Raw genomic sequence first — 25,335 nt, forward strand, 5'->3', positions numbered from 1 at the left:
AAGTCACATCCAATCCTACTTATTTTTTAAGATATGCCATCAAGCCCAGCATCCTGTTTCCAGCAGTGGCCAATCCAAGTCATAAGTTCCTGGCAAGTACACAAACATTAGATAAATCACAAGCTACTATTGCTTATTAATTACCATAATAGTTTATGGATTTTTCCTCTAGGGACTTATCCAAATCTTTTTTTTAAATCCAGTTACACTGTGCTCCACTGAGAATTAAATCTAAAATAGTTCCCTCTCTCGTTGGTTTCTGAATCAATTGTTCCATAAAACTGTCATTTATTCCATCCAGGAACTTTCTCTCTAGCATACCCTGATGTTTCACTTACCCAGTCAATATTAGGGTAATTAAAATCTTCAATTATTACTGCTCTACCAGTTTAGTTAGCTTCCCTAATTTCTCTTAGCATTTCACTGTCCATCCCTCTATCTTGGCCAGGTGGCCAGCAGTATACTCCTATCATTATAGACTTCCCCAGCACACAAGGGATTTCTACCCATAAAGATTTGATTGTACATTTAGTCTCATGCAGGAACTTTATACTGTTGGACTCAATGCCATCCTGAACATAAAGCGCCACACTGCCACCAAAATGCTCTTCTCTGTCTTTGCGATATAATTTATACCCTGGTATAGCACTATCCCATTGGTTATCCTCTTTCTACCATGTCTCTGAGATGACAATTAAGTCTGTCATCATTCACTGCTATACATTGTAATTCTCCCATCTTACTTTTTGGACTTCTGGCATTAGCATACAAACATTTCAAAATGTGGTTTTTGTTTGTGTTTTCATTCTGCTTTTTAATTGATAGGGATAAATGTGATTCTCAGGACAAGCAGGATGGTAGTCCTCACATATGGGTGACATCACAGGATGGAGCCCAATTATGGAATACTTTTGTCAAAGTTTCTAGAACTTTGACTGGCACTTACTGGGCATGCCCAGCATGGCACTAAACCTGCAGCCAGCAGGGGTCCCCCTTCAGTCTTCTTTTTTCCATGCAGGTTAAGGAGCTCCACAGAGATTCCTGACAGGAATTTTCCTCACGGAATTACTAAAAACTTTCATACCCCACAGGGGTCCCTCCTTTGAATTTTTGACTCCGCAGTACTCCGGTAAGTTTTTACCCGTTTTCGGTCAATTCCCGTCGAGTTTGGCCCTCGCGGCCTACTGGCCGTCGACCATACCGCAGCTAAATTTTTCAAAGGCCATGGCGTCAGGGTTCGTCTCTGCCCGGACTGTACTCGCACCATGTCCATAACAAAGCCGCATAAAGTCTGTATAATGTGTCTCGGGTGTGAGCATGATGTCCTGACTTGCACCAAATGTGCCTTAATGGCACCAAAAGGTCACAAGGCCAGAATGGAGAAAGTGGAACTTCTCTTCCTTTCTCAAACTCTGCCGTCTATTGCATCGACGTCGTCTGAGCCAGCACTGTCCACTTCGCACCAGTATCAGCCACCGACCGGTGACCGTCCAGCGTTGATGACTTCTCGGCCTTCGACTACTTCTACTCCCCCTCAGGACCGAGGGGATCGTAGAGAAAAACATCGGCATCGATACCGGAAGTCTCGGACTATCAATGAAGGAAAATCGACATTGCCATCGAAGACACCTCGTCCAGAAAAGGCACCGACCCTTTCTGCGACCAGGTCACCGAGGCAACCCTCACCCGGACGGGTATCGGGAGCTGCGACTCCGCCTTTAACGGTGGTCCCTCCGGCTATGCCTCTGCCTCCTTCTTCCCTTCCAGAGCCGGGGCTACTTGCTGCAGGTCTCCGTGAAGAACTGGACCAGATGGTTCAGGAGGCCATCGATAAGGCGATGTACAGACTCCAAGGTTCCTCAGTGCCGGTTGCGGAACCAATCATCGATCCCATTCCGGCGGCATTGGCACCGCTGCTCTTGAAGATGGAAGCGCTCATAGCCACTATTCCACCGATTGGATCCTGGGTCACCGATGGCTCCGGTGCCTTCCCCGCTTACCCTGTCATCGGGAAGGGAAACACCATTCCGCATTCCTCCATCGGGAGTCCTTCTGATGCCTCAACCATCGATGCCGATGCGCCCATCGGTGCCCTCGATGCCTTCATCGGTGCCTCCAGTACTTCCCTCGATGCCTTCAGATCCTAGACCAGGACCTTCAGGAATACCATTGTCCAATCCTTCTCAGGTTCCTACAGGGACAGGTGCTGATCCCTATGACACCTGGACTGACGATTCTTCTCAAGACACCGATGATTTACCATCGCCACCTTCTCCTACTGAAAGTAGGAAGCGTTCTCCTCCAGAGGACTTGTCCTTCATAAATTTTGTGAAGGAAATGTCTGAATTGGTTCCCTTCCAGTTACAGACTGAGCAAGATGATAGGCACCAAATGATGGAGCTGTTACAATTCCTGGATGCTCCTAAGGAAATAACCTCCATCCCTATTCACCAGGTTCTTTTGGATCTCCTCAAAAAGAACTGGGAACACCCTGGTTCTGTTGCTCCAGTCAACAGAAAAGCTGATACCACTTATTTGGTCCAGTCAGCCCCAGGATTCCAGAAACCTCAGTTGGATCACCAATCTGTGGTTGTAGAATCTGCCCAAAAGAGGGCAAAAAGATCAAAACCCCACTCTTCTTTCCCCCAGGTAAGGAACAGAAATTCCTGGATGCCATTGGCCGGCGTGTCTTCCAGGGATCGATGCTTATCTCTCGGATCGCCTCCTACCAGCTTTATATGACCTGGTACAACCTTACTCCTCCAAGGCAGCACCAGGGCTGCCAGACTAGAGTTGGGACTTGGCTACTATGTCCCCTGAAGGTCTCATCTATATACCTCTGTCTCCATCTCCTCCAGGTCTTCCACTCTAGCCTCCAGATATCGGACTCATTCTCTGAGAGTCAGGAGCTCTTTGCATCGGATGCACACATGTGTCTCACTGGCGGGTAAAAAATCATACATGTGACACTCGATGCAAAAGACTGGGAGGCTCTCCTGTTGCTGCTGGATTGCTGCCTTCATCTTAAATTTGTTCAGTTCCTAGTTAAGTTTTAGGTTGCTATGGGAGTAGGAATGTGTCTAATTAGGGTACTTTAAATGTATTAGTGTATTACTATATATCTAGTAGTGACCTACAGGGGAATGCTCAAACTCTTGATAAGGTGTGGAGAATTTCTGAGTTTAAGTTAAAAGGCTGTTTTTTATTTATTAAGTGTGAAAGTGACACCTGTCTATAAATTAAAGGATGAGCTGGGGAGGGTTGGGAAATACAAACACACAAACTTCTGTTCGTTGCCTGCCTTTATGACTAAACTATTTATAACAAAACACACTAAATAATATGCCCCAATAGTTTGCTTCTCCCCAATACTTTGAAGTTTTAAAAATTTCTCCAAGCAGTACTTACTGATTCTTTCCAGCTACCAGCAAGGTGATCCTCTCCTGTCACTGCTCCCACTGGATTGTGGGATGGTGGATCTTGAGAAACAGCCTGTCACGTCATTCTGGATCCGGCTGTGAGGAATGGAGCAAGCTCTGCTTCACACTGAATAACGTTTGGGTTTTTGAGGCTTGGTCCTGAAATGACAGAGTATAATACCGATTTTTAGCCTGCACAATTTCTCCTTCAGGGTTGAATCTGGAATGGAAGTGGGAATCTTTGCTTATCTAATTCCATACTTTTTTAATTCATGTCAGATCCTCTCTGGATATGTAATTCTTCAGAAAAGCAAGAAAAGACATCTTTTCTGGGGCCAGGTTCTTAAACAAATTGCCCACCCCTACATTCCATTCACCTTTAAAGGCGGAATTTCAGAAATATTGCAAAGGGCTTTTAATTCCTTGACAAATTGTATTTCCATCTCAAATGGTATGCAAGTGCTCTGCTGGAAAAACGTTGTAATAGTGTGCACAGAGACTGAAAGAATAAGAAAATGATCAAACCGTGAGAGTTACATCTGTAGATTCACTAACCTCCAGGCTACTTCTTCCATGACATAAGGTAAAACAATAAAGCAAAACATATTATATGCAATATGAGTTGGTGCAGGCACCAGTTGTGTTAAACCCAGTTTTACCATTGCACTTGGGGGAAAAAGAAAATCTGCTACAGTGCCCACTAGCCTTGGTGCTGATAACTGATTAAAGTAACCAAGAATGTCATGCAGGTACTGCAATTAAATTTCAGCAATAAGTTCCAGAAGATACCGGTGCATGTTACACCACTAGAAAAAGCCCCAAATCTTTAAATTTGCCAGAAGAACTCGCAAGCATTCTGTAAAGTTGAGTAGATTTTTCTGTACCAGTGAAAGGAGGGGGGTCTTTGCTTTGCAGCATGGCTGCATTTCACTTTATCAATTTCCACGGGATAGAGATGATGATGCTGTGTTGAGTCTTGGGCGTCTTTGGGTTTAGACAATGCAACTCCCTGCTCCCTGGAGGTACGGGATGCTGTCCAGGCTCCTACGGTCAGACCAGATTTGACTAAACCCGCTTGTGGTCAGCACTTGCCACAATTGAGAAGTCTGTTTCTTCTCTTGCAATTCCCACTTTAGATATCCATTCTAATGTATTGTATCATGAACCATGTTTGGAAAGTTATGATAAGAGACTGTGTGTGGAAAAATATTTGGATTAAGTTAACGAGATTCAGCTAAACATAAAAATCTATCATCATCTTGATGCGTAGAAAATTTGGAAAATTATTCCATAGTCAAATCTATACGCTGCAGTTCCCTGTTTACAATGACTGTTTGAATACGGGAGAGTGCCCTTTTGCCATTCATTATGAGAGACGGCACTATACAATTTTGATATTTTGTTAATCATACCTGGTACAATTCTGAATACCATATCCGTGGCATTGACTGCACTGACAGCGCTAAGAATCGTATTAGTGTATATATATATGTATATATATATGTATATGTATATACTAATCTGCTCGGGCCTTTTACTCTATTTACTTCCAAGCTGTAAAGCCTCCAAGTTGTAAAGCCTCCAAGTTTATAGTCCTTGTTCAATGTAACTTTTTTGCTCTCTTTCTGATTATAATTTACTGTTCCGTTTTTGTTTTTTGTTACAAGTTTCTCTATCCCTCGTTCGATGTAAACCGATCTGATATGGTATTCAACCATGAAGCTCGGTATAGAAAAATGTGAAATAAATAAATATATTGTGATGGTTTCATATTGAAGTTGTCATATTAAAAGAACCCATCTGTACAGTAGCCCCTGAGGCAGCTCCTATGTGAGTGAAACTCGGCCAGAGTCGGGCAAGTTTGAATAAAGAGTCCCTTGTTATACCGATCTTTTTTTTGTTTCTTCGCTACTCAGCAATATTGATTGGCTTCCGCTTTGTTTTTTGGGTCTTTACCACTGTGCACCATCTCCACCTGGAGATAGCCATTGTCTGTAACGTGTTGGCACATTACTTTTGGAGGTCAGTTTGTTTTGCAGTTCCTCTGTGTTAAGCTTACTTCTTGCTTTGCTTTTCATCCTGTTTTTATGTATTGAGTGCTTACTTTCTTCAATAATAATTTTTAGTTTTACTTTGGCTCTTGTTTCCATGTTGTGCCTACCACTCGTTTATCATTGTGGTGAGCCTTGCAAAAACAAATTCCATTTCATCCTGGTATTCCAGTCCAATTCAGTCCCAGCAGGTGGGTTATGCCCCACCTACCAGCAGACGGAGGCAGAACCATGACATTGCCACTATGGTGGCACAGGAGAACCCAGCAGATGGGAACATTCTGGAGGTGCGGTAGAATTTCTTGATGGGTACTGACGTTGCAGGGCAGGCCTCTGGTTCTCCCAGTAGTGAGCCGAGTGTGAAGGGTTTCCAGTCCCAGAGGGGACTTGGTAGAGTGTGGGGGAGGGGGTATTGATTGGAGGAAATAAAGATCATTTTAACAAAGGTAAAAACAGAGGAGAGAGAATCCTCCTGCCCTTCCTTTGCCAACCCCTTCTACATGGCAACCTGTTTCGTAAAAAAAAAAAAAAAAAGGTTGCAGAGGGCCTAGTGCAGGGATGATCAACTCCTGTTTCTCACAAGCCCCGAACAGACCTGGTTTCCTGGATAGGCACATTTGCATGCACTACCTCCACTGTATGCAAATCTATCTCATGCACATTTATTGTCGCTATCCTGAAAACCTGGCCTGTTTGTGGCTCTTGAGGACAGGAGTTGGCAACCCCTGGCATAACGTTAGGCTGGAGGCACTTCAGACTGGAAGGCTGACCTCTGCACGTTGTATTCAACACTAAGTGTTTGGGGGTTGCAGCTAGTCTCAAGTGTCTTCTCTGTTTCACGCGGCACTGAGGGGGGTGCAAGGTGTGTATGGAAATGCCCATTTTATCATTGTGGGGCTTACGGATATGAGAGGGGGGCCATTGTGTTCAGAGTGTTTCAGATCAGGGAAACTCTTGGAGTATTCTAAATCCTCCAAAGGAGCTGCTGCTGTTCCTCCCGCCATCAGAAACTGCTTCTCTGCTGGGCCTGCATTGGTAGCTCAAGCAGGCTGAGGCCTCTGGCTTGGCAGTTTTGACGAGAGTGTCGGCTGTTTTAAGTCAAACTGCTGCGGGAGCCTCCAGTTAGCTGCATTTAGGTCCTGCAGTAGATTTTGAAGATGCCCTGGTTTCACACCTGTAGAAGGGCCCTCTGTTTGACTCATTTGTGGTCAATATTGCAGTTTTGTAAATATGTTTTGGTGTTTTTTTTCTTCTCTGTACGTCAAGCCTTTTGTGCTATTGATGCCTGAGGGGAAGAACCAGGCTTCTTCTGAGGCTATTAAGCTGCTTCCTCAGGAACCTGCTCCTCGCATGCGATTCAGGGAGACAGCAGGTCCATTGCCCCTGGGGGTAACTGAGATGCAGGTCGAGTCTGCGGACCAGCTGGACTCTGCCAGTTGTGGATCCATGGAAGAAGGTGAAATTCCCTCTGCTAGGGAGGATGACTTAGTTTCCACTTTTTCATAGGGAGGAGGTTGTAGCCTTGATTGATCAGGAGGTATCTTGTTTTCGGCTGGTGGATTCTAAGGTCAAGAAGGTTCTGGTATGGGATCCTATCATCAAGGGGGCCCACAGTTCCATCGAGGCTTTCCCCCTGCATTCTGCGGTGGAAGAAATAGTGTTGGCGGAATGGGACGCTCCAGAGAGTGGCCTCAAGGCTGTGAAATCTCTTAAGTTGTATCCTTTTCCTCCAGACATGGTTCAGTGTCTGTTCCTGAACCCTGAAGTGAATACTCTAGTCACGGTGGTAACCAGGCATAAGACTATATCCCAGAGGGAAGGGAGTGCTTCTCAAGGATCCTCAGGATAGGAAGATGAAGGACCTCTTTACTTCCTTTGCTTTGGCAGTACAGATTTTTTTTTTTTTTATTATTATTGATTTATATTCTTTTTCAGGTACTTCAAAGCAGATTACATTCAGGTATTGTAGGTATTTCCTATTCCCTGAGGGCTCAAAATATAAATTTATACTGGAGACAATGGAGGGTAAAGTGACTTGCCCAAGGTCACAAGGAGTAGCAGTGGGATTTATACCCTGGCTTCACAGCTCACAGGGCTGGGTTATCAAATTTACAAAAAGCAAGTTTATCTCTTCTCAGGCCTTAGAATACCTGGGGGTGCACTTCAGTATGGAAGTAAGTTGTGTGCATTTGACAACGGACAGAGTGAATAAGTTGATTCGACAGGTTCAGACATTCTCTGCTCTGCGACACCCAAGGGCTTGGGGTTATCTTCAACTGCTCAGGACTATGGCGGCAGCTTTGGATCTGGTTCCCTGGGCACAGGCTCAGACTTTCTCTTCTGTCTCATGGTGTAATTCTGGGACTGAGGAGCCCATCTCTTCTCCCTCCAATGGTGGTCTCTTTCTCACAACCTTTCGCAGGGGGCGGTCTGTTTGCTTCCTTCTGAGTTCTAGTCACAATGGATGCAAGTCTGACCAGTTGGGTAGTTCATTGTCTGCGTCAGGTGACTGGTCTCAGAAGGAGGCCACATGGGCCATAAATTGGCTAGAAAACACGGCAATCAGACTAGCCCTTTGTCATATCCTTCCTCTAATCGAGGGAAAGGCAGTCATAGTGCTATCTGACAATGTTATGGCAGTGGTGTATGTGAATAAAAGGAGTGGTGCCAGAAATCTGGGAGTATCTGAGGAGACAAATCTACTCTTCCTTGGGTAGAAGTAAATCTGCAACTCTTGTCAAGTGGGTGCTAAGCCCCTCTCTATTCATGATACTGGGATTTGTGAAAGACTTGTACCTCATTAATATCTCTGATACAGAAACAGCCAGTTCATCCTTTCTCAACTCATGAAGCTGCCTTTCAAGCCACTAGAGACAGCTTCTCTTAAGTTCCTGACATGGAAGAAGTGTTCTTTCTCGCAGTTACCTCAGCTAAAGGAATTGGCAAACTCTAAGCTCTTGTCCCCTTTTCCATTACATGCCATTCTTCCACAATTGGGTAGGCCCTCGCAATAACCCCAAATTTCTATCAAATGTTCTCTGCTTTCCATATCAATCAATCACCGTACTGTCTATCTTCTTTCTGAAACCGCATGTCCATGAAGGAGAAACAGCCTTTCTTAGCTTAGATTGTGCAAGAGCCTTAGCCTGCTGTAGGAGAAGAACTCGGCTCATTGCCAGGCTTTGCAATTATTCATCTTGCGATCCAACAGGCTTGGCGTCGCAGTGGCCAACTGTACATTGTCGGAACTTACAGCAAAATGCGTTCAGCACTGTTACACTTTAGCAGAATTGCAGATCACAGACTCTGTCAAGGCTCATAGAGTCAGAGCTATGACTCATTTTAGAGAAGTGCCCCTCGAGGACATTTGCAAAGCTGCAACCTGGTCATCAGTTCACACTTTTATGTTTAATTACGGTCTGGACAACCTCTCAAGGACTGATAGTAAATTCTGATAAGCAGTTTTATGTAACCTATTCTCGCAGTAGTCTTTCTCCAAGGTGGGGTTCGGGTTGCTATTCAGTAATCACTCTGCTGCAACCCTCAGCTTGGGCCTCCCCACTTGCAATGGCTAGTTCAGCTTGCTTATCAATAAAACAAAAAAATAAAATAAAGTTTGCTTACCATAAGCGCTGTTTTCTGTAAATAGTAGATGAATTAGCCATGCAGTATCTGCTCGCCTCCCTGGAGAGTCAACTACTTAAATTTAGTTATGATATAGACTGAGGAGGCTCATGAGGCACCACCTGCATGGCAGTTCCCGTACATGCTCAGTAGACTTCAAAGCTCTACTAGCTAGGAGAGACTAGTCCCTTTGGTGCTGCTGTAATGGCTAATTCATCCTGCTATTTACAGAAAACATCCTTTTATGGTAAACAAATTTGTTTCACTGCTTTCTGTGTATACTTTATTAGGGTATGATTCTATGCTGCTATTAGGTTTATACCATTTTTCACAGGTGTCACCATACGACATCTGTTCTACTAGCCAAATGGCTATGAAATGTGGAAAAGTGACTCAGATCCTGCCTGCACTGCTTTGCCTATTGTGTGATCTAGAACAAGTCTCTTAATTTCCTCCTTGTTTTCAAAGTTTAAATTGTAAGCTTATTTGGACCTGTGATGTGTGCATTGTGATAACTGTATAACAGTATTATATTAGATAATGTAAATGGTTTTGAAAGAATAAAATAGGTGATTTATTGCTAACTCTGCTAACTTTTGTAACACGTTGCACTAATTAGATTACTATATGAGATTTGCTTTGGGAAACGTTCCTATTTCCTTCCCTTTCCCACATTTTCACTGCCTCAAATTACCATCGCCACCTTTCCCTTTCCTTACAGGATTCCAGTTGCGGAAAGTGGAGGAGCAGCTGGAGCACGAGAAGAGGGACGTTGGGGGGAATGATGTGGCGACCATCCTCTCCCGTCGCATCGCCGTGGAGTACAGTGACTCGGAGGATGACTCTTCCGAGTTTGACGAAGATGACTGGTCCGACTGAGCCTGTAACAAACCTCTTCCTAAAGATTCAGCCACTCACTGTGTTGCCAAAACTGCTCCTCTGTCCTGTATGACTCGAAGATTAGAGGTTTACCAGTGCCTTCAAACACATGCCTGAGACACCCACAGCAGGCTTTGAGGGGGGGAGGGGGGAGAGAGCTCTGAATACCTTCCCTGGAAGTGCTGATAAGTCTGGCCAATTTTATGGTGGTTGGAGGAAGTGGGGTAGGTTGGTGGAGAGTCTGTGTAAATACTACACTTATGCTGATTATCACTAAAAGGGTGCAAGTTGATGACGTAGGTGCTAATTCCCTTAACACTCTGAAATCAGCAGAGAATAAGATTACATAGGAACATACAAGGAATAAGCAGCCAACAGTATATTTTAATTTGTATGTACTGTGTGCTTCAGCTGCCTGTGCAGCAGCTGTTCTTGTTTCTGAAGTGTAGGCACAGTCCTCACCTTGCTGACTTTTCCAGGTCATCCAGTATTGGCCACTTCTAGCTGTCCTCATCATATCCTGGCCTCCAGCACTAGATGCATCACTGCCCTAGAACAGTTTGTCTCTCAGAGCTTGCTGTGGTTCTGAAGGCGGTGTCCTCTCCCCCTCCCTTCCCCCCCCCTTTATGAAGCTGTAAACACCCTGCTGGGGCAGAGCACACTGGACTTGGACATCTCAGCCTGGGCTACCATGAGATTCGCCCCTGTGTTCCTTCAGACTGGTTGTGGGCTGTTGCTGCACTTTAAGGGGGCATTGATTGAAGACTCATAGTCTGTATCCATCTGAGAGTGCGCTTCTCTCGCTTACCCTGGTGCATTGTACAAGTCCAGGATCAGAAATGTGCTGTCTGTAGGTTTTAAAAACCTTTCAGGCTTGTAGACCCGATTTGGGAATTTGTGGCTCTGTACTCTTCTTTACGCCTCACACACTCCCCACCCTCCAACAGCTGCCTTATTTCCCAGTCCCTCGAGTAGGACATTGTACTGTATGCAGACTTGAATATAGGAAACACATTAAGTGATCAATAGGAGGTTCCCAGATTGTAGCTGCCATTAGTTCCACCTTCAAATGCACAGAAATCTCTAATTCTTTAAACAGTCCTTCTGAATTTCCGGTGAGATCCTCGTTTGCGTGCCCCCCAGTTTCAGCCAGTCATATCTTCCCTCTAAGGAGGGGCAGCAAGGATCCCTGTCTAGAAGCAGAGCCCTCTCTAAAGTTTCAGAAGAGCCTTATTTCACGGTTTTTCCCATTCCCTTCCTAGCCTCTGCCTGGGCTGTATTGGGGACCAAATGATTTTAACTTTAATCAGAGCTGTTGTACCAATGTCCTCTTGTATTCTTATGTGAAATGCCTTTTTGCCTTTTCCTCACCTTCCCTGTTGCCATTAAGAGATTTTAATCCCGCACCCTTTTTTCTTGATGTGCATGGGAGAGATGTAATGTGTAACAGATGTTTGTGAAGGAGGGGCGCACAGTCGTGGTGGTGGTGGTGGTGGCAGCAGATATCTACTATAGTAGTTCTGAGTAATGGGTGCAGAAGATTTATCTTGTTTCTAAAAATAGATTTGGCACCCAGATATGCATATGGTGAACAAACCCACAACCATACTGAAACAAGAATTAACTCTGTAAGAAGGGATGCACGTGGGACTTGCCTGTCCTTACAAACTGAATGCACTGTGTTCATGAGTTAATGAGGAACCAAGCAAGCTCTCTCGCCAACTCCGACACATGCGAGTCAATTCTTTTCCTTCCAGGAGGGAATGGGCTTTCTTGTGTTCAGCCCCCATCCAGTTAGTGGAGGTCCCAGATAGGGAAGGGCTCATTAAGATTTTTAACTATTGTATTCATGCAACCAATAGGTAAAGTGACTGAGCTTTAAAATCACTGTTAGTATGGGAATGGACCTAAACCTGATTGACTATTGTATATATTCATATGACTTAAGTCTAGAGCGGTTTTCTAACTTTCTAATGTAATCAGTGCCTGAGAGGTGTGGACGTGGCCGGCCTCTCCCTCTCGCTCCCCTTCCCCACCCCCAATAACTCTGGGATGTAAACTTGCAGCTACTGTGAGCACAGGCTGGGATACCAGCTCTCGTAGCCAATTGGCCACTTAGCTATGTATTTTATGAGCTTTGTAAAAAATTTTTATATTGTAATATTGCTCTGTGTATGTATGTGTATAAAATATGTAATACATTCCAAAACAGCACAAATTGGAGAGGCATCCAAGTTTCCAGATGTAAAGAATAGTTGCCATCTCCTTCTGAATACATGTGCCCCATATTTCTTCTGGTGGTGCAGATCATTGGGTGGGTCTGAATATGATCCAGTACAGCAATCTAATAGAGCCCACTCATTATCTTTGGGAATAATCTGACATCTTTAGCCCAGCTCTTTCCCAGTTCAGGTTTTTTTCTTATCTTTGTGAATGATGTAAAGAGAATTTTTCCAACCATTTTCCCTTTTCAGATGCCAAGCCACTGGGCATTTAAAAGTTGTGTGCCCATCACTGAACTTGGAGACCTGGGTGTGCTCACAGCTAAGTCGGCTCTTCCTAGCATTTTGCTTCTTAGTTTATGAATTAGAAGGTTAGTGAGTGCGATGCCCGCAGCTGCCAAGCCTCTTTCAAGGTGAAAAGCGTTTCCTTTTTAAGCATATTTCCTCCCTTCCACCTTTGCTTGTTTAGCGTGTGTTAATTTTGCTTGGCGAACCTTTAGTAACAGTGGGTCCTATGTCCTCCACACTCCAGATTCTGGGTAGTTGGGGATTTAGCTGACCAAAGGTGGTGAGATCGGGTCCTGGAAGGGAAGCCATGGACTGGCCGAGGATTTTGTTTCTTGAGAGGGCCAGGGTTAATATGTAAGAATGGATTTATTATTGCTTTTGGTGGGGGAGGGGAAGGTTAGACTTCCCAGTAGCTACATCAGATTGGAGTGAAGGTGAGGTTGGCAGTCAGGCTGGGATGCAGGAGAGAATGGTCAGTAGATTGCTGTTGTTGTTTTGAAAGTGCAGTGGGCAGACCATGTGCCATAAGGGTGACCTTGTCCAGCTGCAGAAAGGCACTGAAAGATTCCATATTTTAGCTTGCTTGCTGCCTGCCATTATGTGCCAGTATACGAGGGGAGGAGATGAGGAGGGAGCGACTCATTAGTTGTCCTGCAACTTCAGCAGGTCAGGCAAGCGAAAAGCAGACTCTGAAGGTCACCATGTGATTGCTTTGAGGCATGCTGAGCTAGAGTAGAGGAGGTCCCCTGTCGGGCAGGCATTATTTCCCTGCATGGGGGCAGGAAGGAAGTGCATTCTGACCAGCAAAATCTTAAAAAGAAAATAAATCTAAAGACCTGACAGGCAGATAAGTGTCCAGTCTCTACATTTTCAAAGTCTTGAAGCTGGTGGCTGAAGCAGTTTGATTTTTTTTTTCAGTCCCTTCTCAAAAGCTGTTCATGTGAAAAATAACTTTTTGTATCTTAAATTGTGCTTAGAGCCATAAAAAGCGCATAAAGTGCCTTATTTTATTGAATGTAATATAAATGTTGTGTGTGTAGATTAAGGGTGTGCACAGACATATTTTTTATTTTTTTTTTTTTTTTATGGAAAGGAGGTTCATTTTTTTTTTTTTTTCAATTAAAATGAAAAACAAACCATTTAAAACCAAAAGTGAAAAAGTTGAGTCTGCAGCCACCCTCCCCAGTTCTCCATTGCAATAGCTGCAGGACAGGAGCCACTAGGGGTCGCTCTGGCCCCATGAGGAGATTTTCAGAATGAAGGTCCGGGGAGGAAAGGGGACCAAGAGAACATGTTTTTTTTATTGGCGGGGTGACTGTCTTATATTTTTTGCAATGAAATGAATGAAAACTACAAGTTGATTCATTTTTCTTTTTTTTAAACAAGGCGGGAAATCTAGTTCAAATTTCCTGTTTCGTTTCCAATGAATGCACCTCTAGTGTAGATATTCCAACTGCAGGGAAAGACACTGTGCACATGGAGCAATAAGGGGATTTATTTATTTTTTTAAATAAATTGATTTACATTGCGTTTTTTTTAATTTTAAACTTTTTGCAGTGTCTTGGAGATAAATGAGGATTCCAAGCAGGCCTGGTGAATCTGTTATTGGGCAGTTGTGATCTCCTATCTAAAATTTGAAAAAGGCAGCACAGAATTACCATAACTATGCAAATATGGGAGGGGGGATTTTTTCATGTGTGTGTGTATGCTAAATGTTATCTGCGATTTCCAACCTATGTAATTAATTTTGAAATGGAACCGTACTTTTTCCTATGTCATCTTATAGATTTTGCAGAGTGACTGTGTGCCGCTTTTCAGAGCACTTGCATTGAAATTAGAAAATGATTATGATTCTCATTCAGAATTCACAATGTCTTTTTAAAAAAAAAAAAATCAGTAGTAGTGTGATAGCAAATATTTGTATTTGATTTCATAATCATGTTTCTAGCATCTTAACAAAGTACTTCATCTAACCTTGCTTATTGTCATTGGTCCTTTTTAAGAGTGTTCTGAGACCTTTGTAACAGCTTTATATTTCTGACTTTTTTTTAAGACTATGCTAGGTTTCTGTCCCCAAAACCTGATCAGATTACATCATGTGCCTTTACATTGTTAGCTGAGTGAGCCCTGTCTCTCAGGAATCCCAGAGATTTTTCTGTTCCCACTTGTAACACCTTTTTTAAAACTGTGCTCTGACTTGGCTATACTTGTGTGTTTTCGTTCCATAGACTATCTCAGATCATATAAAACATGCATTTTTGTAAACTTTTGAAAAAAAGATAAACTTTTCTGTCAACTCATCTATTTTGTTTCTGCTTCTGTACTTAATGATCATCCTGAAATTATGTCTTTATTATTCTGTGAGGGTCAGGGAAGTGTTCTATGATTAAGCATGCCTGCATACATAATAGTTCTCTTAAGTGGTGCTTTTAAGGCTGTTCTCATCTGTTGGACATGACTCTTGGTTCCATAACCCCTGCTAAGAGAGATGAGGTAGAGATTTCTTCACTAACATAAAAGTCTGCAGAGGTAACCAATCTCTTGGAGAAACCACCTTACAGGGTGGTTGGAAAGATGCTGCAAGTGCATTCAGATGGCAATGTGTAGAATTATGACTTTTGGACTTCTGCAGGTGCCAGTAAAGAGTTGCTTCTTCAAACTTCATAATTTATGAAGACTGTGCCCTCTCATTGAGAAGATGAACCTAATCAGTATCCACACAGCTGGATTATTGTAACACTCGCTACAAGAGTCTTACAGTTGGGGGCCTTCCATAAATTCGGCTGTATGGTTGCTAGAAGGATGCAAGTTGCGTGATCATTTTACATTGGTCCTACACAGATTACACTGGCTTCTAGTCCCATCTGGGATCCCAATTCAAAATCCTGATACTGATCTTCAAGGGTCTAAGATGTGACAGTCCTAATTCTGTGATAGAATGACTGTCCCTGTATATTCCCTCTAACCGACTAAGATCCTACTGGGGGCCTCCGTAATAATACTGGTGCTAAATCAAAAGGACAAATAATACCAATCCTTCTTCTTGGGAGCATCATTTGCCTTATGGAACCCTCTTCCAGAAGAGCTCAGCCAAATGAACAACTACTGTTTTAGGAAGCAAGCAAAAGCCTGGCTCTTTTGGCAGGCATTTAAGACCAAACTCTCCACTTCAAACTGCTCTCAACTAAACAAAACTATGATGAGCTACCTCGTTCACTGTTTTTTAAGTATCCGAATCTACTGCTACAACACTCTATTTGGTTTGAGATGCTAGGTTTACGCTGTTTGTAAGATGGGTTGTATGTATTCAAAGTAGGCATTATTCATATTGTTGGGCACCTTATTCTATAGCAAACTGCTAATCCCTGATTATATACTGCCACACTATTGTGGTGTTCAAAAAGGCAGGTAATAAAATTATTCCCCCAGGACAAGCAGGATGGTAATCCTCACATGAGTGACATCATTGGATGATGCCTGGCATGGAAAACTTATGTCAGAGTTTCTAGAACTTTGGGTACACTGAGCATGCCCAGCATGCCCCATACCGCATGTCCACGCGAGACCCTCTTCAGTCTCCTTTTTTTCCCTGCAGAGTTTTTGCCTCGTGGTTACTGAGCTCATGTTCTTTGTTTAAAAAAAAAAAAAAAAAAAGTATTTGGAAAACTTTTCACTGTTCGGTATCTGATTTTTCCCACATGCAGGTCCTTCTCAGTTCCCCTTTATCTTAAGATTTTTGGTGGTTCGGTAAGTTTTTTCTTTCACTTCCGTTCCCCTGTGGTGGTGGTGCCTCAGTGCTCGCCAGCGTCGATCACTTGCTGCCTCTGCTGTCATTTTCGCCCCTTTGGTTTGTATCGTCATGGCCTTGGGTTTTTGTCAGTGCCCAAGGACTATGTCCATTACGGACCCACACAATGTGTGCATCCTCTGCCTGGGGGCATCACACAATGTCCAGCAGTGCCGCTTGTGTGACCAAATGACTCTGAAGGGATGTCGTGCCCGCCTCAAAAAGATGGAGAAGCTCTTTGGGGCGAGAAAGTCTGAGCCATTGACATCTGCATCAGTGGCATCTATGCCAAAGGACCATGGAGCTACACCGAGCCAGCGACATCGATGGGCTGTCCACTCTATCAATGCCGCCGGTGGTTAGGGGCGCCGGGGACTGGCCCCTTTGGTCTCTTCCAAGTCGAGGATATTGGGTTCTTCATCTTCGACCTCTGCTCTGGGGAAAGACCAGGCCGAGCACCAAGGGAAGCTGAGGAAACATCGGCACCGGTTGCCTTTGATGCACATTGCAGGGTTCGGGTCAGTGTCAGCACTTGCCATAATGCCCCCGAAGCGACCTTGCGGTGAGTACCTATCCTCCAGCAATGCAAGGGGTCTGTGACTGTCTCTACTGGTCCTGGTGACAGTCGCCGATCCATCTCAAGGCTCCAAGGAGGACCTGGCCAGTGGCCACCCCTCCTGCCTCCCAGTCCATTTTGGCATCGACAACGTTTGAGGAGGAGTTGGAGCGCAGAGTCCAACTGGTGGTCGATTGGGCACTGCAGAGCATCAAGCTAGTGGCACTGGTGCCCGCACTGTCCCTATTGGAACTGTTGTGGAGCATCTTGATGTGTTCATTGGGGTGTAACTGACCTAGCTGGTGCTGGTTCCCAGGGGGCCATAGATGCCCAGCGAGGCACTGATGCTCCCCCCACCTGATGTGATTGTTGCCAGTTCCTCTGAGGAGGAAGCTCCGTTGAGGACAGCACTGTGGCATCCCAACCTCCAGGCCTTGTCACTCACAGCCTGGATGTTGAGAGGCTGATTCTGCAGCTGCTGGATCTTTCCAAAAATGTCTCAGGTTCTTGAAAGCCTTCCACTAGAATGTTCTACGGACTGATGTGGAGGTTTTCTGTGTGGTGTGAGCAGAAGGCCCTAGATCCTTTCTCTTGCCCCACACAAAAACTGCTTGACTATCTTCTGCACCTATTGGAGACTGGCCTAAAAACAAACTCCATTAGAGTTCATCGAAGTGCAATTGGAGCATACCATCAAGGTGTAGTTGTATGCTTCATGTGGAGCTAGCTCAGCTATTGAAAGCTCCTTTTGAGCTGCTGCACACCTGTAATCTGAAGTACCTGACCTAGAAGGTCATATTTTTGGTGGAGGTCACTTAAACATGCAAGGTCAGTGATTTCCAGGCCTTAGTGACTTGTCCACCTTATACCAAATTTTATCATGATAGGGTGGTCTTGTACACACACACACCCTAAGTTCCTCCCTAAGGTGATGACTGATTTCCATCTTAACCAATCAATCATCCTGTCAACATTCTTTCCCAGGCTCCATTCACACCAAGGTGAAAAGCACTGCACATTTTGGATTACAAGACAGCCTTAGCCTTCTACCTGGACAGGCAGAAGCCCATACACAGTCAACCCAACTTTTCATTTCTTTTGACAGAAATAGATTGAGAGTTGCTGTTGCCAAACGGACACTATCCAATTGGCTTGGGGGTCATGTCAAGGCTTATTCGGTCAGAGCCATGGCAATGTCTGTGGCCCACTTGTTAGTAGTTCCCGTGGAGGAGATCTGCAAGGGGTTCTCTTCACACATTCACATCACACTACTGTCTGGATAGAAATGGCTGATGTGACAGTAGGTTCGGCCAGTCTTTCCTCCAGAATCTCTTTGAAGGGTAGAACCCAACTCTCCCTGCCTAGGGCCCATTGCGTGGGTCCAGGCTGTCTCCCCTCTCTGTTACCAACATCACTGTTGTTGTGCCTGTTGGTCCCCTTTTGTGTTGGGGAGCAGCCTGTAGCTAGGGATTCACCCATGTGTGAGGACTACCATCCTGCTTGTCCTAGGAGAAAGAGTTGCTTGCCTTTAACAGGTGTTCTGTTAGGACAGCAGGATGTAAGTCCTCACGAAACCCACCCGCCACCCCGCAGAGTTGGGTTTCTCCTATTGTTTATTATTTTATTTTTATTTATGAGAGAAAATATGTGTGAAGCTTGCTGGGCAGACTAGATGGGCCATTTGGTCTTCTTCTGCCGTCATTTCTATGTTTCTATGTTTCTATTGTAATTCTATGTTACAAGACTGAAGAGGGATGACGCGTGCTCAGTGTACCCGAAGTTCTAGAAACTTTGTCATAAGTTCTCTGGGCTGGGCTTTGTCCTATATCACATCACCCATGTGTGAGGACTAACATCCTGCTGTTCTAGGAGAACACCTGTTACAGGTAAGTAAGCCTGCTTTATCCAAAAAGGATGCCGGTTCTTTTGCGTTTAACACTTTGGAACTGAAGTATACCAGGGTAGCATTTCCTAGCAACCCATTGCTGGTGCTGGTATTGCATGAAAACATTCAAAGGGAAAAAAGAAGAGCAATTTTGTTTTACTTTGGAATACAAGTAGACAAAGGAAGCTATGACTTTTTCAAAATAGTGGGTGTTGAGACTTGTACCATAGGCATTGCCCATGCCCAGGGGTGGTTAAGGCCAGGTTTTCAGGATATCTACCATGAATATGCATGAGGTAGATTTACATATAGTGGAGGCAGTGCGTGCAAATCTCTCTCATGCATATTCATGATAGATATCTTGAAAACCTGACCTGTTTGGGGCACTTGAGAGCTGACGTTGGCCACCCCTGCCCTACCATGTAGATTCTCTTCCAAAAGAGAGAGAGAGAGAGAAGCTTAATCAGCTGCTCAAACACCTCGAATGCCGCACAAAGCGGATACTGCAGATGCAGACAGTGTAGGAAAAGGTTGATGAGCCAGCTCAGTTACACTGCTGTAGACGCCAGCCGGAGGGACTTGGGTTTGCTTCACAGATCAGGTCCTCTGCTCTCTATTAGGGATGTGCATTCATTACATCTGTCTCAGCGGTACCTCCGTACCTTACCAACTTCATCGTACACGTAGAAAAATGGATAATATGCATGTATTTTTCAATAACGTTATGTGCATCCTATTTGTTTTTTTTGCCTGTGCTATAAAGTTGGTGAGATACGTGGGTAATGCCGAAAAGGATGTAATGAATGCATATCCCTGCTCTTTATAGCTGCTGGGAATGTTGCACAGGCAGTGTTATCAGCCCGGGGGGGGGGGGGGGGGTGTTGGAGGAAGATGATGATCATTGTGCAATAGTGACACCTAGTGGCTAGATTTAGAGCCCTCCATCATGACCCCCAGCTGAGGACTGCTGCTACAATGACTGGCCTATAGAAAGTTGAGAGAGACCCTAAAATAAAGGTGGCAGATTTCAGCCCTAGCTCTGATTGTTCTGGAAAGAGGAGGAAACAGTCCACAGAAGCTATTCCCAAGCGCATCAGGCTCCTTACCACGAGCTCTTGTCGTGTGCATTCAATATCAGTATTTTGTGATCTGCTGCAGGGCTAAGATAAGAGGATTGGGGATAAAGGTATGGCCTTTTTGGTTTAAAAGTTGAAGGTTTTACACCCTGTCAAAGAGATTAAGAAGGCATGACTGATGGCTGACAGGCTGTGCTGGGAATGGAGGTTAAAGGGGAAGAAGGGGAGCTAGAGGTCAAATTCCTCACTAAAATTACTTTTGCCCTGGTATGTCTCCACAATCTTCTAAAGAAGACTATGACAAGTTCCTTAAAAAAAAAACAAAACCAACCCCAATTTGGACAAGTGCATCAGTGTTTGGAAAAGTAAAATTTGAAACCTTGACTATAGGATGCCATAAACCACTGGTGGAGATGTGCATGCTGCTTTCCAGTTTGCATGTGTCTGGTCTCTCTAGATTCAGTTGCTTTTAAATTATATGCATGATCTTAGACGACCTCTACATCCTGATTGTTTTCCTCTTGAAGGCTGTTTTTGCTTCTGCATCGTGCCCCAAGCCCATTTTGGTTGCCAGCACTTTCTCAGTTTAAATGCCATGGCTTTTTGACATGAATTAGATGAGAATTGTCATCTGGCTCATGGGAGCTGTGATTGAGCATGCTAACCTGTAAAGAAAGCAGGGTTGCAGAGGCGACTGGCTAAAAAGCTCCTGAGGGTGCTGAGTGAGTGGAAACCCTGGGGTTCCTGGCTATTACTACCTGCTGTGCTCCCTGCACATTCATTTGGGAATTTTAAAATGGAGACAATTGAAATTGCCAGCTTGTTACTGGCCTTGTGGCCTGCAAGTTACTTCTGAAAGATACAATTTATTTATTTATTTATTTATTATTTTTATTATACCGAGTTTCATGATGGAATCACATCAACCCGGTTTACAATTAACAATGTGAGTAAAGGCAGAGAGTAACATAGTAAAACATTTCCCAATTCAACGTCACATATAGAATGAAACTTAACAGGTATAATAACAATATTTAGGATGTGAGAAAGTTACAAAAAACAGGGAAAAATAACTAGGATCTGAAAGGGGAGGAAATTGAAGGAAGAATATTAACATTTTATCCAACTGTATCAATTAATAAATATGTATAGTATAAAAATATAGATGAGTAGCAAAAATGATCAAATATGATGCTGTTGTGAATTATAATAATAAGATGCTGTGACTGCGTATGAAGTTAGTGGGTTTATTACAGTTCACTAACTTTGTGTTTGTGCTGATGGGTGGGGAATTTAATCCAGTTCTGGGAACGCTTTTTTAAAAAGCCACGTTTTTAGTCTCTTCCTAAAAGTTGGGGCGCATGGTTCTTTTCTTAAGTCCGGTGGGATGGAGTTCCAGAGGATTGGACCTGCTGATGAAAGAGCTCTTGAACTGTAGGATTTATGTTGGTAAGTTTTGGCATGAGGTACCTGAAGTGATTCTTTGTAATGTTCCCTGATGGGTCTGGCGGCTGTGTATTTTTTAAAAGGGATTTGTAAGTCAAGTTGAGTGTGTTGATGGATGTTCTTGTAGATAATCATGATGGTTTTGTACATAATTCTGAAGTGGATCGGTAACCAATGAAGGTTTTTGAGGATGGGGGAGATATGGTCGATTTTCCTGGAGTTTGTAAGTATTCTAGCTGCTGTGTTCTGTACCATTTGTAAAGGCTTGGTGTAAGAAGCTGGGAGGCCTAGTAGTAGAGAATTGCAATAATCTAGTTTGGAGAAGATTATTGCTTGCAGGATTGATCTAAAATCTTGCGCGTGGAAAAGTGGCTTTATTCTTTTCAGAATATGTAATTTGTGGAAGCAGTCTTTTGAAGATTCTGCTAATGTCTGAGGATCTCAATTGGTCTTTATATAAGAACATAAAATATGCCATACTGGGTCAGAGTAAGGGTCCATCAAGCCCAGTATCCTGTTTCCAGCAGTGGCCAGTCCAAGTCACAAGAACCTGGCAAGTACCCAATCACTGAATAGAAAACATGCTACGAATGCTGGCACCAAGCAGGGGCTAGTACCTATTGTTTAATAGCAGCTTAAGGACTTCTCCTTCAGGAACTTATCCAAATCCAATTTTTTAAAGCCAGCTACACTAGCTGCCCTTAACCACATCCTCTGGCAATGAATGCCAGAGCTTAACTGTGTTGAGTGAAAAATAATTTTTGTTCTATTTGTTTTAAATGTGCTACTTTCTAATGTCATGGAGTGCCCTCTAGTCCTTGTATTATCCAAAAGAGTAAATAACCATTTCACATTTACCCATTCAAGTCCTTTCATGATTTTGTAGACATCTATCATATCCCCCTTGGCCATATCTTCTCCAAGTTGAGCAACCCTAACCTCTTTAGCCTTCCCTCAGGGGAGCTGTTCCATGCCCTTTATCATTTTGCTCACCCTTCTCTGCATTTTCTCCAGTGCAACTATATCTTTTTGAGATGTGGTGACCAGAATTGTACGCAGTATTCAAGGTGCAGTCTCACCAAGAAGCGATACAGAGGCATTATGACATTTTCCATTTTGTTCACTATTCCCTTCCTAATATTTTGTTTTCTTTTTTGACTGCTGCAGCACACTGAGCCGACGATTTCAATGTGTTATCCACTATGATGCCTAGATCTCTTTCTTGGGTGGGAGCTCCTAATATGGAACCTAACATCGTGTAACTGTAGCATGGGTTATTTTTCCCTATATGCAACACCTTGCACTTGTCCACATTAAATTTCATCTGCCATTTGGATGCCCAATCTTCCAGTCTTGCAAGGTCCTCCTGTAATGTATCACAATCCACTTGTGATTTAACTACACTGAATAATTTTGTATCATCCGCAAATTTGATAACCTCACTCGTCATATTCTTTTCCAGATCATTTATATATATATATATTGAAAAGCACCGGTCCAAGTACAGATCCCTGAGGCACTCCACTGTTTACCCTTTTCCACTGAGAAAATTGTCCATTTAATCCTACTCTCTGTTTCCTGTCTTTTAACCAGTTTGTAATCCATGAAAGTATGTTGCTACCTCTCCCATAACTTTTTACTTTTCTTAGAAGCCTCTCAGGAGGAACTTTATCAAATGCCTTCTGAAAATCCAAATACACTGCATCTACCAGGGATGTACATCGGGTGCCCAATCATTTGCACTTTCGGGTTTGTGTGGCCATGGGAAAATCTCATTTTCCTGTGGATCGGCTTTTTTTTTTTTTTTTTTTTTGTAAAAAATTGTTTTTCGGCTTAGTGTGCGCTAACAAAAAATAACAAAAAATGTTTTTTGTTAGCGCACACTAATGGGAGTTAGTGCGTGCTAACCCGAAAAACGATTGTCACAAAAATTCGGGGGCAAAAGTGTTCATTTCACGTTTTAGCCGATATATAACAAATTAAGAAATAGTGTATGATATTTCAATTCGTTATAAAAACGATTCGTTATAAAAACGAACATCTACTGGTTCACCCTTCAAAAAAGTGAAGCAGATTTGTGAGGCAAGACTTGCCCTGGGTAAATCAATGCTGACTTTGTTTCCATTAAACCATGTCTTTCTATGTGTTCTGTGATTTTTGATCTTTAGAACACGTTCCGCTATTTTTCTTGGCACTGAAGTCAGGCTAACTGGTCTGTAGTTTCCCGAATTGCCCCTGGAGCCCTTTTTAAAAATTGGGGTTTCATTAGCCACCCTCCAGCTACAATGGATGATTTGAGTGATAGATTACAAATTTTATCTAATAGATCTGAAATTTCATTTTTTAGTTCCTTCAGAGCCCTGGGGTGTATACCATCCAGTCCAGGTGATTTACTACTCTTCAGTTAGTCAGGCCTACCCCATCTTCTACGTTCACCGTGATTTGGTTCAGTTCATCTGAATCATTACCCATGAAAACCTTCTCCGGAATGAGTATCTCCCCAACATCCTCTTCAGTAAACATTGAAGCAAAGAAAGAATTTAATCTTTCTGTGATGGCTTTATCGTCTCTTAACTGTTGTAGCTGCACCTTTCAGTGGGTTGTTTTTTTTTTCTCATTTTATCAAAGTTTCCTTTTTGAAAGTTTTGTATTAGAGCCATGAATTTTCTTATAGTCTCCCCCCCTTCTAGTCTTTAATTCAAATGTGATCATGTTATGATCACTATTGCCAACCAGCCCCAACACCATTATCTCTCTCACCAAATCCTGTGCTCCACTAAGAATTAGCTCTAAAATCACTCCCTCCCTTGTTGGTTCCTGAGCCAATTGCTCCATAAAGCTATCATTGATTCCATCCAGGAACTTTTATCTCTCTAATATGTGCGGATGTTACATTTACTCAGTCACTAGTGGGGTAAGTGAAATCTCCCATTATTTCTGCACTACCAATTTAGTTAGCTTCCCTAATTTCTCTGAGCATTCCATTGTCTGTCCCATTATTTAGGCTAGGTAGATGGTAATATATTTTCTTACTATACTCTTCCCCAACACATATGGCATTTCTATCCATAAAGTGAATAAACAATGGGGATTCCTAAAGGCTGGAAATGAAGAAAAGAGGCGGGGGTAGAGGTTGTTACCCTTAACCAATCTGCCTTCATCTTACTGCTGCAATTCTATCACTGCTCTGTGTCAAGGGCAAGTGTGAAAAGAGAAATTAGATTCAGACAGCAACCAATCAGCCCATTTAATGTTACACTCTGGGACAACAAGCATGGGTCTAACTTGTTGAGGCAGCTGTTCCTACCCTTACCCAATAAGCCTTCATCCTGTTGATGCAACTCCACCATTGCTTTCTACTTCAACTGCAGTAGGTCATGGGGAATCAAGACAGCAACCAACCGGGGCCCTAACTTTTACGCTCTGGGAAACTGATAAGTAGAGGCGTGACCTGTATGGTGTGGCAGATGCTACTATAAGTTTGCTGGGTAGACTGGTTGTTTTCTGCTGTCATTTCTATGTTTAGTCTCTTGTAGGATCCTTAGCCTGTTGGACTCTATACCATCCTGGACATAAATCACCATCTTCCCTGCCACACACCCACCAAGTTGCAACTCCCTATTAGTGTCATATAACTTATAGCCTGGTATGATACTATTCTATTGGTTATCCTCCTTCCACCATGTCTTGGCGATGCCAATTAAGTTTCTCTCATTCTCTACTATACCTGCTCTCTTTCTTTTTAAAGAGTGGGTGAAATGTCTCTTGGTTGAGCTTAGATCTTCAAAAATTGAGCTAAGGTGTGTATAATACTAGTTCTCTTTTCAATTAAATATAAAATCCCAGTGGTGGAAGGTATCGTCAGACCCTTTGCAATAATTATGAAAGGCGACCTTGGCTCCTATTTCAGACTGAGGCAGGATGCTAAAGTAAGCAGTGCATTAATTGGCACACATTTACCAAGCGTATTTGACGCTTAACCAAAGTCGTTTCCTCCGCACCGTTCATGGAAATCGGTTTGCCCAGCGATGCTCGTTCTCGCTCTGGTCCTTCGGCAATGGGCTCTGGGAATGTTTAAGTGGCCATTAGGTGGCCCCTCTGC

General features: G+C 43.4%; 1 protein-coding gene across 3 annotated transcripts in view; it reads left to right on the forward strand.

The window, feature by feature from the left end:
- Nucleotides 1–14,783, forward strand: part of WASF2 (WASP family member 2) — a 71,574-nt gene extending 56,791 nt beyond the window's left edge. For all 3 annotated transcript variants that reach the window (XM_029572053.1, XM_029572051.1, XM_029572052.1), the window contains exon 9: nucleotides 9,816–14,783. In XM_029572053.1, coding sequence (XP_029427913.1) covers nucleotides 9,816–9,973 — 158 coding nt within the window. In that variant the 3' untranslated portion in view covers nucleotides 9,974–14,783. The remainder of the gene's footprint in view (nucleotides 1–9,815) is intronic.
- The last annotated feature ends 10,552 nt before the right edge of the window (nucleotides 14,784–25,335 follow it).

Source organism: Rhinatrema bivittatum, chromosome 11, assembly GCF_901001135.1.
Source record: "Rhinatrema bivittatum chromosome 11, aRhiBiv1.1, whole genome shotgun sequence".
NCBI lineage: Eukaryota > Metazoa > Chordata > Amphibia > Gymnophiona > Rhinatrematidae > Rhinatrema > Rhinatrema bivittatum.